General features: G+C 40.8%; 1 protein-coding gene across 1 annotated transcript; it reads right to left on the bottom strand.

Moving 5' to 3' along the window:
• Positions 1 to 459: 459 nt before the first annotated feature.
• On the bottom strand, positions 460 to 12,257 carry CLDN12 (claudin 12). Its single transcript, XM_066239290.1, has 3 exons — positions 12,126 to 12,257; positions 10,649 to 10,738; positions 460 to 3,782 (listed from the first exon to the last, which is right to left on the bottom strand). Exon 3 carries the CDS (start codon positions 3,748 to 3,750, stop codon positions 3,016 to 3,018), a length of 735 nt encoding a protein of 244 aa, XP_066095387.1. The 5' UTR covers positions 3,751 to 3,782; positions 10,649 to 10,738; positions 12,126 to 12,257; the 3' UTR covers positions 460 to 3,015.
• Positions 12,258 to 15,833: the final 3,576 nt, after the last annotated feature.

The raw sequence follows: 15,833 nt of genomic DNA, 5'->3' as shown, positions 1-15,833 counted from the left end.
GGACCCGGGTTCGATTCCCGGCCAGGGCACACAGGAGAAGCGCCCATTTGCTTCTCCACCCCTCCGCCGCACCTTCCTCTCTCTCTGTTCCCCTCTCGCAGCCAAGGCTCCATTGGAGCAAAAATGGCCTGGGCGCTGGGGATGGCTCTGTGGCCTCTGCCTCAGGCGCTAGAGTGGCTCTGGTCGCAACATGGCAACACCCAAGATGGGCGTCGCATCGTCCCCTGGTGAGCAGAGCATCGCCCCATGGTGGGCGTGCCGGGTGGATCCCGGTCGGGCGCATGCGGGAGTCTGTCTGACTGTCTCTCCCTGTTTCCAGCTTCAGAAAAATGCAAAAGAAAATGCAAAAAAAAAAAAAAAAATGACAAAAAGAATGGTAAGTACTTGCTTTCCCCTGATGGCTTTGAAGAATAGGTACTGATAGCAAATCTGAAACAGTAAATACAAAAAGAGAAACAGCTGTTTCTTCTGTCTAGTGAGTCTACAATAAATACTGATGTAAGGCTACAGATTAGGAAAAGAATCTAAGAGATTCTTGTAGGAAAAAGTTAACATTTATATTTAAGATCCCATTAAAAACTGATAGATGAATGGTTTGAGTCATTTCTTTAACATTGTTTATACAAAGAACAGGGAGATGGCGGGATTCTTGACACTTCTGGACAGTCAGTGAGAAAGGAGACTGAAATTAACTAGCAAAGGGGGAAATCAATATTAATCTTCAAATTCTACCTGCCAGTCTTGGAATGATCAAAATTTGGCTCAAACTGAGAAGAGTTAAAAGGAATAGAACTGAAGGAATGAGTCGCTGGAACTAAAACTCACAGAGCATGCTTTCTGACGGCATCCAGAAATTAGAGACTGGGTTTACTCGCTATATACAGAAACTAGTGTCAGAATTAGAAACAAAAGTAACACTAACACCCACAGAAGTACCAGATTCATAATCAGATTTACAAAAAGGCGTAAGAGTCGGTTTACCATGCAACTAAATTTTTATGGAATGTTAAAACAGTCCAGTAATGATTAATGGTTAATAGAACAAAACCCTTACAAACACACTACTGATGTGTAGCAAATTACACCAATTAAGTAAGCAGCTCAAATTCATAAGGGTAAAGACCCAGTATCCCTGAATTTCTAAGCATTCATATCAGTGTTAACAATGGTTTCATCAAAATGTTAGCCCATTTGAAGAAATTTTAAATACTCTTCCCCCTTCAAAACATCACCTTTTCACAGGTGAAAGTAAACATGCAATTTCTTTACCGCTTTGCCCATTCTCCTCAATCATATAGTGTTATTACAGTGTCTAGGCTAAAGTAGGTGCTCTGAAGCAGTGTTTTTCAACCACCGGTCCACAGATCCGCCAGTCAGAAATTTTTTGCCAGTCTGCAAAAGAGGTAACCACTCTGATGTGGTATGAAGATTATAGACCTAATGATCTTAGTCTAACTCACTTAAGCTCAAGGTGATTTCTGCCTCAGCAGTCCCTGAAGTAATTCTATTTTCACCGGTCTTCAAGTGTAAAAGGTTGAAAACCACTGCTCTGAAGAAGCCAATGAACTGAGTTCCTAGGTTCCAGAATACTGGCAGCATTGTTCAATAAGCTTGTCTGCCAGAAACCGTGTCTCTGGCTGAATATATTCCTGGATCAATGATTGAGGAGTCAAGCCCAGCTACCAATGAAGTCAGACTGTTCCCTAACTGCCAAATAGTTTGACCTTCTCTATTAAAATTTTTTAATGAATGACCCCTGGAAGAATGGCTCAATTGGTTAGAGCATCATCCAGATAGGCGAAAGTTACAGGTTCAATCCCCGGTCAGGGCACATACAAGAATCAACCCATGAATGCATAAGTGGAACAACAAATTAATGTTCTTCTCTTTCTCTCTCCTTCGTCTCTCTAAAAATAAATAAATATTTTAAAAAATAATAGTTTCTATAAAAAATTCTTAAGTGAGTGGGACAAATCTCATACTTTTCATGTATCCTCTATGGCACCTACTAAAGTATTAGGCAGAGATTTATGCTCAAGGAAATCCTCAGTGATGAGGTCAGGAACTGAGTCCAGAGTGAGTGTGGTCCCGGTGATGCACACCTTACCTTACCCACCACTCAAAAGGCAGTCACAAGAGGGAACCTCTGAGTACCAGATGCTTGTCCCCTGCCACTGTCTACAGAACCAATTGGGTCTCTTGGTTTTTTCCTCTTAGTCACTAAGATATTATACACGGGCGTGAGTACCACTTGGTGGATGAGATCTGTAAAAAGTGTTTTTCTGCCTCAGAGGAAGCACCAATCCATATCATGGCACACTTTAACTCCAAGAATACAATTTACAGAACCACTAACTCTTCAAATTATTAAAAGTTATCCATACAGTTAAAATGTTAGGCTTATTTTCTCTGATATCACTTAAATGCATTTTTAAACACTGACACGAGGTAGAAGATAAGGAACTCATAAAAGAAAGTCATCTTCAAAATACTGAACTCTATCCAATACAATTAGCCCTAAGAAAAGTCACAGCTTTATACTGGTAGCCTGACTGCTATAAAGATATGTATTACCCTTACCTGAAAGAAATTTCTTACATCTGCAATTGCCCTTTTTAATTGTACTGGGTTAAAGGATTATAGAAAAAGGAAAATACCCATTCTGAAACATCCGGATCATCCACAACAGCTTATCTTACTCATCACTGTTTACACTACCATGTTCCTCTCATCACCTCAGTTGAGAAACCGGTCATTTCCACTTGAATTACTGATCAGATATCAATATGGAGGTTAAAAACCCTCCTAGCATAAGAAGCAAGATAAAAGGAATGACTCACCGTTAAAATAATGTCCTTTTCATAAAACTAGCAGCACTTCATTCTACTAGAAGATACAAATTTGGCTTTCATAGACTGGTCACAAACACGGAAAATGTACATTGGTCCAAAACAGCTCCTTGTACAAGGGAAATAAATGCGAGGCTGTCAGGTTTCTTTAACAACTCTCCCTCCATTAGGTGGTGTGTGACACCACAGGAATGTCGATTTCAATGGCAGAGAGGCGGGAGCGGGCAGAATAGGGCTGCGAGTAAGTATGCACACTGGGAGGGTGGGAGTACAGGGGCTGCCAGAAAGGAGAAGGCAAAGACCTGCACGCACAATACCAAATAAACAGCAGGAGGGCCGTCATAAACAGGCCCCCAGCACTGGCGATCGTGACGTACACTGCATAGTCAAATGTAAAGACCGGCTCGAACTTCCTGTTCAGATGGACATTGTAAAAGAAGACCCAGATGGATGGGGACAAGCTCACAGTCCCTGCCAGGAGAAACAGCAGCCCAGCCACCAGGTGGCAGCCTGCACTGTTGACCAGACACTTGGCCAGCTTGATGTTGGGCACTGAGGACCTGAGGGCTGTGTTGCACATTCCAATCAGGCAGAGCAGCAGGGCGCCCACTGCGATCAGGATGCTGAGAGGCAGGGTGAACTGGAGGACCCGCAGGTCCAGCTGGTCAACGGAGGAGTACCACGTTGTGTCATACATCAGGCAGTCGCTGCTCCCGTCGTATCGGGCACACTTCACCCACAGACCTATGTAAACTGTCAGGTTCTTCTCATTTCGGTTGAATGTGATTAGTCGCAATTTCCTCCAGTTGGGAAGCAGAGTCCCCGCAAAGAGGCCTGCTACCGAGGCGATCCCGCACAGGAAGGAGAGCACCGTGGCCGCGTGGACCTCTCGACAGCCCATGGCGGGCAGGCTGTGCAGCACTGTCGGTCGGGCTGGGGGGGACACACAAGAGGACATGGCATGAGGGGACAACAGGGGAGCAGAGCAGAAAAGGTGGCACTCACTGGCAACATAACCAATGACATCTCTGAGAAGAGGAAATCCTGTCCTCGTAGCCTCTATGGGTGTAACTAAAATGTTTATACATACTGTGTGTGATACCTCGGGGCACAGGTGCACACACATTTGCTTGGTTACCGCTTACTGGGTCATGTAGCAACTGAAGTCTTTAGAAGTATTTGTCTTCACAGAGAATCAGAGATACAACCAAAATAATTTCAAATTCTCATAACATCACATCAGAAATTCTCTTGGTTGTCAATAATCATTCAACATACATATATTAAGTACTTTTATGTGTCAGACACCCAAATATATAGGGTCAGGGCACTCAACAACTATCAACCACAAACCGCAAGTTCAGCCTCAAATGCTCACACAGATGTGAAATGAGACTCGTACACGGCGGAGGAGAAGAGGCTGGTAGGAGACAAAGGTGTAGGGAGAAGGCACAATAGGACAGCCACGTGGTTGGGGGCAGAGGCTGAAGCAGACTGCTTGGGCTCTAACCCCTGCCTCCTCACTTACTGACCTTGGGTCAGCTACAAACTTCTCTGTGCCTCATTTCTCTCATCTGTAAAATGTGAAAAGTAACAGCGCCTACCTACCTCACAGAACAGTTCCAAGTGTTTAATGAGTTAATATAATGTCAAGTGCTTAAAACCTGCCTGGCACGTTTTAAGTGCAAGGCAAATGTTAATTGCTTCTCCATGATGCTTAGCATACTGGAGCAGTTCAAAAAACATTTGTTGAATAAATAGTAAAGGAGAAAAAGCATACATCTCATTCTTTTACACACACTGGAAAATTACAAAACACAAATGGACTCTTCTCCACTGAGTCAGTCAAATGAAAAGACAAGAAAAAGGTCCCTGAAATTATTCTGCTCAGCTATTTCTTGGCTGCTTCAAGATGACTTGCGTGCTTTGAAGATTGTTACACCACTGGTTATTATACTATTACTGCTCATATAAGATGAATGCTAAGATTTCTGAAGTAATTATAATCTACCTCTATTAATGCTATTTTAAGGAACAGAACAGTAGTAGCCAGCCCTTTCTCTCATCCTGAATTAAAAGGCTCTTACTCTTTTTCTATATATGACAAACTATCAAAACCAGTATCTTAATCAGCTTTAATTTCTTCAAAAATTTGAAACTCACTCTCCAAATACCCACTCAAATACATTTTCTGACTTCTATCATGCCCACTATGAGGCACAGAACAGACTGCTTTAATAAGGTAGCACGTTTAGTTCTCTTTTATTTATTTGTTTGTTTTAGAGAGGGGAGGGAGGGAGAGGATAAAGGGAGAGAGGATGAGAGAGAGACAGAAAGAGAGACAGAGAGAGAAAAGGGGGAGGAGCAGGAAGCATCAACTCCCATATGTGCCTTGACCAGGCAAGCCCAGGGTTTCGAACTGGCAACCTCAGCATTCCAGGTGAATGTTTTATCCACTGCGCCACCACAGGTCAGGTCACACATTTACTTCTTTCAGTTTGATCATGACAAAGTGGCAAGGTGGAAAATAGTCTTACTTCTGGATACAGCATAGGTTTAGAGAATCCATCATCCTTTACAGAGTCAAATATCTACTGAGAGTTCAGGAGTCAGGAAGAAGAACATGACCAAAAATGCTATGAAACTGGGTTAGGGCTTGACTAAATGTATTCAAATGGGAAGGCACAATGTTTTTTAGAAAACAATGCATTTGTATATTTAATCTAGTCATATACCCTAGGAATAATTTTAGCAGCAGAAAATATAGGTATGTGGACACACCTAGCTATACATATATATACATATATGTGTACAATATAAAATCAGAGTTTAAGCACAAGAGGCCATTTTTTAAAGTCCTTCAATTAAGCATAATTAGTTCTAAGTTTCTCCATTAATATTAGTTTACTATTTGTTTATCATGTTGTTTTCGGTCACTATTACCAGCAGTAACAATTGTTTAAGAAAATGTTATGGATAAAGAACAAAACAAAGATCTTATCGTTCTTATTTTTTTGTGCAAACCTGGAAGGCGGAGGGGTGCTGCCTTGCTAAATTTAGCAGCCACCCCCTCGGTCCAGCAAAGGAAACTAGTGCAGTTTTGGGAGTATTTACACTGGAAAAGGCAGCTAACGAAACCAAGGCTCCTATGACTTTGATTAAATTTAGGTTTAAATCCTACCTCTAGAAATCATATTCCTTTTCTCCATATATATATATATATTATATATATATATATATATTTATATTTTTTTTTTTTTTTTTTACCCAGAGACCTAGCCCTTTCCCTGGATCACCAGCAACTCCCGAAGCAGAAGACAGTATCCTGGACCCAGGGCCTGGGCCTCTAGTGCTCTAGTGGGCTAAAGATAACATCTCCCCCTAAGTTATGTTTCAGCTTCTAAGCCCTAAAGTGACAGGACCCCTGGCTACTTCCCCGTGAACCAAATAGAGACACCGGAACAAACCTCAGAACCTTCCTCAAGACCTCAGGAAATGATTTACTACCCTATCTCACTTCCAACCTTCAGCTCCCAGCACCCCTAACCACACCTACACACTCTCAGGGAGTTCAGGTTTGAGTTAAATCCCAGTCCTCCTGGGAGGTGCCATTTCTAATAAAATAGCCAACATTTCTCCACTGCAATGCTCCGTGTCTAGAGTCTGGCTCTGCTAGCACTGGGTAGACAAACTTTCCTTTCTGTTCCAGAACACTAATGATGTAAAGCTCCAGAATTCAGCTTCCTGTTAACTTCTGCTCATTCATCTGTCTCCCCATACACTGTAAGCAACTTGCATAGTGCCTGGCACACAAGGCATTCAAGGAATATTTGAATAAATTAGTATTGGGCCCTGTAACAAGACTACAGTACTCACAAAGGAGGCTATTGATAATGAAGAACTGGACAAGTAGCTGATGCTAACGATCATTCATTCAACAGGTATTCACTGACTATCTAGCACGTGCAAAACATTGTTAGGTCCTGGAAGAAACCTGAGGCCACCAAGATTTTGGACCTTGCCTCAGTATGTTAACCATCAGACTGAGGGAAATTATATGCTGTTTTATAAGAATTCAAAATACTACTAGTGAATCAGTTGTACGATTTACTACATTTCAAGTGACTACTGTTTGGTATTAACCAAAGTGAACCAATAATATAAAGTGGTGCCTTGACACACGAGCACTTTAAATCACGAGCAATTTGAAAGACGAGCAGTCACTTGCAGGATTTTTGCTTTAAGTCACGAGCAGATATTTGAATCATGAGCTTCCGCCACTCTCCACTAGATGGCCTGCCAAATGTCCTGAAAGGGAGGAAGAAACAAGCTTCCACGGAAAGGTTTTTGTTGAAACGGCCTCTAAGTGAAAGCGAGGAAAGTATGGAGAAAAAGCCAAAGTCAGTGAAGAAAATGATGAGTAAGCAAAGTAATAAAACAGCAATTAAGTTTAACGATCAAGTTACATATCCTCTGTAGTGTGTAAGTTAAAATTTGCAATGAAATGTAGCAGTAAGTGTACAGAGAATAAGTTCTGTTAAGTGATAGCGCACAAAATGAAAACCTCCTCTGCCAGTCTCCTCCCCCTCCACCAGCATCTTCCCTGACCTTGAAGGTAAATACACTTCATAAACCAGTTTATTTCTGTACATTCTCTTATTATGTATATGATATTTATAAAGTACATTTTCTTATTTAAAAGCATATAAAACAAAAAATTCGTGTGGTTTTGGGTGTCCAGAACGAATTAATTGCATTCCCATTAATTTAAATGAGGAAATTCGATTTGACACACGAGCAAATTGAGTCATGATCTTGGCCATGAAATGAATTAAACTGTGTATTAAGGTACCACTGTACTGGTTTATAAAAAATGTGTCATACAGGTTAGAAAAAGACTAAACAGTGAACAACAATGATGACTTGATCAAAGTTGTAAAGACAATAAAAAGGATCCCTCTGTGTCTCTCAAAGCTTCAGAACTCCCTCAGATCACCTATTCAGAGTCCTAGCCCTCAGAACGCCCTCAGATCACCTATTCAGAGTCCTAGCCCTCAGAACGCCCTCAGATTACCTATTCAGAGTCCTACCCCAATCACAACTTCTTCTTGCTTTCAAAGGTAGGGTTCAGATACTTGGCGTATCAACATAACTGAGACTTCTCCAAACAAACTGCCCTGTACCACTGGTTCCAATTCAAAATGGAATGGGAAACAAGATCAGGATGAATGACGTTATTATTAATAAATTCCTGTATTTATCAGCCTACAGACTATCAAATGACAGTGATGAACAGTGATGGATCAATACTTCTGACAGCATGTGCTCAAATTTATCCTGCATCAGATCAATACAAGGGATGCACCAGTCCCCTGAACTTGCTTTTGCTGAAGCACTCCGGGCTCAGATTACAGAGATTGCCTACAAGGCCTATTTACAAAGCCAACAAGGATTTTTCAGAAGGGAAATACTATTAACCTCAATTTGTTAACTAAATTTCAGTCTCAGTGCTGGAATTAATGTCCTTGCTCTTTGTATCTTTCTTTGGCTGCTTTTCTTTTTGAACTGTTAATTCCATACACATATGATTTGATAAGTCATATATCCCACTAGAAGGACGAAGTAACACTTTATAGGGACAGCTGGGAGGAGTATGTTTAGTGATTTAAAACTAAAAGAAATGTGACTCTCAGGTTTGGATCTGTTTGTACTAACAAAGTAAAAAGACCTCTACTCTTGTGCTATGCACCAACTGATTTTGAGTCAAGAATGATTTTTTTTCAGATGCAAATCTTACCATTTCACTAAATTTCTCACCATTCAGTGACTTCCTATTTCCCTCAGGATAAAATTTTTAAAGTTTCAAATCCCACCACCTGGTTCCTGCTAAATTCTCAATCTCCTTACGTGTCACTCATCCACCTTACACATTAATAGTCTACACAGCTATACTACTTTTCTTTTAACTTCTCAGATTTCCCACTTTAACTTGGCTAAGGGCTCTTCCTCATGCTATTCTTCCTCCTAGCACTTTCTTAATCCTGTCCATCCTATTCTTTGCACAGCTAACACGTATTCATCTTTCCAGTTTCTAGTTTCCTGGCCTCCCTTCCTTCCCTTTAATCTCCTTTTGCCCCGGTTATATGCTCTAGCAGCACCTTTGTCTTTTTTCTTTGGAAGCAGCGATTGTGCTTATTAATTCCTTGTCAGTATTTCTCTTTCCCACCAGACTGTGAATTCCAGGAGGACAGAGAGCCTTTTGTTTTATCCACTGTGTCCAACACTGGCATATAGAAGGCGCTCAACTACTGTAAATGAGTAAGCAAACTGAAAAGTAAAAGGTCCATATGAGTATGGTCAGGATGCAGAAAGAAAGTTGTAAATTTCCTCTATTGACACAGACCCACTCATTCATCTCCTGAGTTCTGAAGCCCCCAGCGGTGTCTAGACTGGGCCCCTGCTTCCCACTCCTCATGGGCAGTCTCTCCCACTTTTTAAAACAAAAGTTCATTTTCTTCCTCTAGAAACTTCCCAAGAATGGGACCATTGCCAGCTATTTACACACAAACTATACGTCTAAAAATGTCTAAATTTGGTAACACTGATTAAGTCACAGAGTGGTTGGGAAGTCAATCAATTACATGTTGTTTATGTTTTCTTTCTTTTATTTTGTTTTCAATGTAATGTTATGCATTGATTACATCCCTCTTCATTAAGAGTGGTTAATATATCAAATTAAGATTTATGAAAGCTACAAAACATATATATTTGTATTTATATTTTCTTTTCAAAATAGCAATGGGGAAAAAATAAACATCTTTTTTGCCATATGAAACCCCCCTTATTAGGGACTGTGGAAAATAAGCAAAGAACACACTTCAACAAACCTGCGGAGCACTCATGAACACTAGCTGGGAGACGGCCTTGCGCTGGGTTATATATGTATATAGACATGGGCTTGTTTCCACCTGAGAGGCAGCTGGGCACTGTACCCAGGAAATCAGAGATCCAAATGCCAATCTCAGCCTACCACTTACAAACTAGAGAAGATATCCAAGTCCTCTGAAAGTCAAAAACTTCTCTGTAAAGTGTCCCCAAAGGGAACTGTAAGATCACGACCTAGTAAAGCCCTTTGAAAAACACCATATGGTCAGAAATTTAAGTCTGTAATGATTATTAGTAGAATTACTTACTTTCTTTAGCTTGGAACATACTTTTCTCTGAACTATCAGCAAACAACCACAGATGATTATAGTCATATGACAATAATGACAGAGTATTCTCTTTGGAGTAGTTACTAACCAAATCAAACAAGGATTGTTTCAAAAACAACCACTTTATATTCTGTCATTCAATTATCTGTTCCACAGTGACTTTCAGAGAAGTAGATGGATACAATTTGGTATACAATGAAAGGTTATCAAAGATATAATTTCAAATAAAAACATTTTCAAAAGAGTATCTGTTCTGTGGTTTTGAACAGAGCTCCAGGAAGTCTGGAGCAGGAATAGTGGCTAAGAGCCTTAGAAATTCACAAACCATTACTATGTATTTTTTCAGAACAACTCTAAGGAATTGCTATATGAGAACATATGTAACAGCAGCTATATTAGTTCTTGGTTGGTTACAGTTGCAGTCCTTTATACCTGTAATTTGGGTTATACCTGAAACTTGTACATCATCAATCATTGCACTCACAAGGGCGGTCTGTCCTATAACTATTTTGTTGAACAAGAGAAAAACGTGTCATCTCATTAATGGCAGTAAAAAGAAGAGATATAATCAAAGGATGTACTTACTCTGCGAGGTACTTGATAGTTCTAAAACAACTTTAATCAACTTTGAAGAAATATCTGTACATCTGAACAAAGAGTAGGAATGGTCTGGGCCTAAAGAAATAGGAGAAATGCCCCAATTAATACCCTACTTCTTTAAAACTCAATTTGGATTCACATGGAATTAGGAAAAATAATTAGCAATCATCTAAAGCCAATAAAATGTTATATCAAAAAAGGGAAGCAAGTTTCTTTTAAAGGCACTTTATTCTTAAATTCAAACATATGTAACATACAGAACAAAAATTAACTTTCATTTTATGATTTAAGATAGAAATAAGTAGTAAAAAAATCACTGTCATGGTGATAAATTATCAATGTCTGATGAATTTTTAGATCATTTTTATAACTATAGTGAAAGAATAAAGAGAGCTGAGGAAACACTGGGCAGTTAGTTGTCTGGAAAGTAAAAGAAATTATGTTTCTTCATTTGATCTTCGCCAAAAGGCCAAGAAGCCATTACTATGTTTCTTTTATGCCTTTTTAATGGATACTGACAAAACTAGGCAAAGCTGATCTGCACTGTGCATACTAAAATTTGCAACTATTGATAGAATGCTTATTTGAGTTCCACCAATGGTTCAACCTGCCCTTTGGTATGTCTCCATCTATCTTAATGCATCAGCAACTTCCTCTTCAACTACTCTTTATCTCAATAGGTATGACTAGAGTGAAAACTTGGGCACGCCTGACAACTTCCTGGGTTAGGGCGTGTATCGCGAGCCCCATTTGTAATCATTACATAGAATGCTGCCCGACGCAGTCTGCACAGAAGGGACTTCAATTAAATTATTTTTATTTTCTAAATGTATGTTTCTTGAGTTGGTATCCAGCATAACTGCTCTCACGCCAAAGCTAAGCAAAGTCATTTTACAATTAAAAACACACCCCATTCTGCCTGCCTTGTAATTGAAATAAGTAGATAGTGGCAGTTACTCTCTCATTGTGAATTAAACTCAATGTGTACAACAACCAAACAAACTCACCCCGGCTCCCTGAGCCATGCCCGTGTAGTAAGGCCACACGTCCGGCCTGTCCCCGAGCTGGCTTCAGGAAAGCACCCCGGCCCCCGGCCCCTCTCCCGCCCCCCGAGCTGCGGCTTTAGGAGAAAGGCTCCTTCGTGGGGCCAGTGCAGTCACCGCTCTGGGCACAAGCCCTGCCCCGCACCGGCGAGTGGGTCTCCACCGCGAGAGGGCCATCCTTACACCAGCGCCGCAGCTGGGATTAGAAAGAGCTCCCTGCAGCTGCAGAGCCGCCGCGTTTCCCACGCCTCCGCACAGGGCACGGACCGGCTCCGCCAAACATCGCCTCACTCATCCGGCCCCGCCAGTGGGGTCAGTCCTCAGTGTCCCCGCTTCCCCTCCAGTTACCTGCTTTACCCAAGATCCTCGCCCACTTATGCAAAAGACCCAGAAACCGGACCGGTCTTCACTACACCTACCTGTGCCTCACATCCCAGGCATTTTGCTCGCCCACCCCGAGCAGTCTCTCCGAGCCGCCCTCTCAGCGTCCCAGGAAGTGCGTTCCCAGCGAACCGCCCCGGGGGCTTCTGGGAGCCGATTCCGGTTCCCCCGAGGCCCTAGATGGGAATAGACTTGATAATTGGGAGACTACAATTCCCAGAAGCCACCAGGCCACCAGCCACGGCAATATCCTGCGTTCACCTACTTTGGGGATCTCCCACCTTCCCCCATTTCTCTCCTGCCTTCAGTTCCGTCCAGGTTTGTATTGTAGGTTAAAAAAAAAAAGTTAAAAAAAAAAAATCTAAGCATGGTTTTGAGTTGGGTACCCACGTAAATGTTTCCGACTAAATGTGATTTGTAAGGTTTTGTTAGCAAGATAATTCTTAAATACTTCCCTGCCCCCTCAAAGTACTTACCAAGGCACTAAGCCAGTGGTTCTCAACCTTTCTAATGCTGTGACCCCGCAATACAGTTCCTCATGTTGCGGTGACCCCAAACCAAAAAATAATTATGGTGGCTACTTCATAACTGTAATTTTGCTACAGTTATGATTCGGAATGAAAATACATGATATGCATTATGTATTTTCCGATGGCTTTAGGCGACCCCGCTGGGGTCGTGACCCACAGGTTGAGAACCGCTGCACTAAGCGAAAAGAGCTCAAACACTGTTACTTTGAAACTGTTCAAAGGTACAGAGAATTTGAATCAACACCCATATACTTACTTCCTATATTCAACAATTATTAACATTTGCCATATTTATCCGTTTATTGTGTGTAATCATTTGAAAGTAGGAGGTATTCATCATGGCACGTCAGCGTCCTTTAAAATGTTTAAAATATATATTTAACTGCTTAAGTTTATATGGGGCTCTGCTGCATATTAGTTGGGTGGCCTTAGGCAACTTTTTTCTGTCTGAGATTATCTGTAAAATGGGGATAACATCTACATTATAGGGTTGTCTTGAAAATTATGAGCCTAGGCAAAGTGCCAGCACAGAACTCGCTACTAGATATTAGAACTAACTTGACTCTCCTGCACAATTTCAACTGTCCTTCCCCCCCTCCGTTTATGGTTTCTCCTAAATGTGAAGTCCTGTATTAGTGAATATCTGAATTAATATAAAGGAGTCAAAAGTTTCACATAAGACTGATCTGATTTCTTTAAAAATAAAGGATGCTGAAGTAGTGATGCCCACTGCTTTCAAATAACCACATACACACACTCACACACACAAAAATGGAGACAAGGTAAACAGGGCAGATGCTACTATGTGTTGAATCTAGAGAATTATGTATATAGGTGTTTGTTGTTCTACTCAAATTCTCTGTACCTTTGAAATTTTTCAAAATAAAAAGTTTGAGAAAAACCATCATAGCTTTAAACAAAAGGATGGTGTCCATCCCTATCCCACTCTGCTCCTCCTGTATGGCCTTGGGCAAGTTAAGGGAACACTTTGTTCCTCAGGATCTCATTTGAAATAATAATCTGTGTGTGTGTGTGTTTTAAAAAATGGTGAGAATGAAAGAAATTACGATACATACAGAAGTTTACAACAGTGATGACACAAAATAAGAACTGTATATGTTTGCTATTACCATTTTCCATTTTGTTTTGCTCTGGTAACAATGAGACTATTTGTTAGTGATGGAAAAGGGGGAAAGACTACTATCTGTCCGCTGCTACCACCTTCTCACCTGCCACACTGCTTCAGAGGCTGGATAAATTTATCTAAGGGCAGAAGCACACAATCCCAAAGCCAGACCTAGAAGTGTAATAATGAGAAAGAAAAGTAAAAGGATTTGGGCACAGATAGGCTCTGGGCTCCAGGCCAGCTCTAGAAATAACAGATGGATGATGGCAATGTAACACAGTATAACTCACTTCTTTGAATTCCAGTTTTCTTATTTATAATACTGAATTTAATCAAATACTTGTGTACAAAATCATTTTATAATATATTTGCCAATCAATGATAAATATTACCTTGTTAGCAGACTGTAGCTGAGATGTATAGATAATTGATTACAATTTTAAAAATAACAGCTCCAAAAAAGGGGTAAAAGCCTTATTTCTGGGGGGGGGGTTGGAAGAGGGAAGTAAAGAAGGACCAATAATATATGGTGACAGAAAATTATCTGACTTTGGGTGATGGACACACAATGCAATCAATAGTCCAAATGCTATAGAGACATTCACCTGAAACCGAACTACTTGTATTGATCAGTGTCACCCCATTAAAATTAATTTTTAAATTAAAAAAAAAATTTTTTTCTAGACTTTCTAATCAAGTTCAGGTGTATGGTGTATGGCCAGTAGCCGCGGCCACCATCACAGCCGCCTGGCCTGTGCAGGTTCACATTAGATTCAGACAGACGGTAATGAAACAATGGAGCCAAGAACTGGTGGGCCATTAGCTTTAATCCTAGCTTGCACCCAGTGGGCAAGAAATACACACAGTGGGAAAACACTTCTTTCCATTCAGGACTCCCAAAGCCACTGACTTATCCAAGTTTCCTAGAATCAAAAGTATCTACCTCACCAGCCTTATTCACCTCTGTTCCCCATCTTCTTCTCTCTGCACAAACTGGCTTCTCCTTCAGCACTCCGCCATCTTGGTTGCTTCTCCTCTCCTCCACATGCCCTTTCTGTGCTCTCCTTTATAGTGTAGAAATCCAAACCTTTAATCCAATATACAAATAAGAAAGTCTCCAATACAAAGTCACTTATCTGAGGCATAATGGGATTCCTTATGAGAGTGTACCACCCCTTATCATGCAACAGTCAATGGTGTGGGGGAAAAGCTTAGTTTTGAAACTAAGCCTTAGGCTATAAGGATTCTACCTGCTTTCAGCCTGTCCCCCACACCCAATGCAAACTATAAGCGAGCAAACATATCCATCATATTTACAAACTTATTTGACCAACATATGATTAGCCTGCCTTCATTACAGCATAGATGGAAATACATGCCCTAGTGGGACAAAAATATTAAAATATCCCTTTTAAAAGTACTTTAGGTAAGAATTTAGATACCAATCAACAATCCTGGCTTTCCAGTTTTTCTCAGCAGAGACTCTTTAAGGAATAAGGCAAAACAAACTCACTGTACTATACCATCTCTAAAATTCTACAAAGATTCCCATTTGGTTACTATATTAGTTTCTTATTGCTACTGTAACAAACTAGCACAAACTCAGTGGCTTAAAACATCACAAATTTATTACCTTACAGTTTGGAGGTCAGAAGTCTGACATGGGTCTCACTGGGCTAAAAGTCAAGGTATCAGCATGGTTGCATTTCTACTGGTGGCTCCAGAGGAGGATCAGTTTCCTTGTCTTCTCCAACTTCCTGAGGGCACCAGCTTTCCTTGGCTTGTGGCTCCCTTCAATCTTCAAACTATGCAACAGCTGGTTGAGTCTTTCTCCATGTAAATTATATCACTCTGATATTCTTCTGCCTCCCTCATCCATCTTTTAAGAATCTTTGTGATTACATTTGACCCATCCAAACCACCCAGGTTAAGTTCTCTATTTTATGGTCAACTGACTAGCAACCTTAATTCCCACTGGTCATGTACAGATATATTCAGATTCTGAAAATGAAGATGGAGATGTCTTAGAGGACGATAATTCTGCCTTCCACAACCACTAACCTCTTTCTGGTTGAATCCACAGGCCTCTT

The sequence above is a fragment of the Saccopteryx bilineata genome, chromosome 7 (assembly GCF_036850765.1).
Source record: "Saccopteryx bilineata isolate mSacBil1 chromosome 7, mSacBil1_pri_phased_curated, whole genome shotgun sequence".
Lineage (NCBI taxonomy): Eukaryota > Metazoa > Chordata > Mammalia > Chiroptera > Emballonuridae > Saccopteryx > Saccopteryx bilineata.
The sequence above is the reverse complement of the archived record's forward strand: the minus strand, read 5'-3'. Positions and strand labels throughout refer to the sequence as shown.

Coding starts and splice junctions, on each gene's coding strand:
- CLDN12 (XM_066239290.1), bottom strand. CDS start 3,750: ATGGGCTGTCGAGAGGTCCACGCGGCCACGGTGCTCTCCTTCCTGTGC.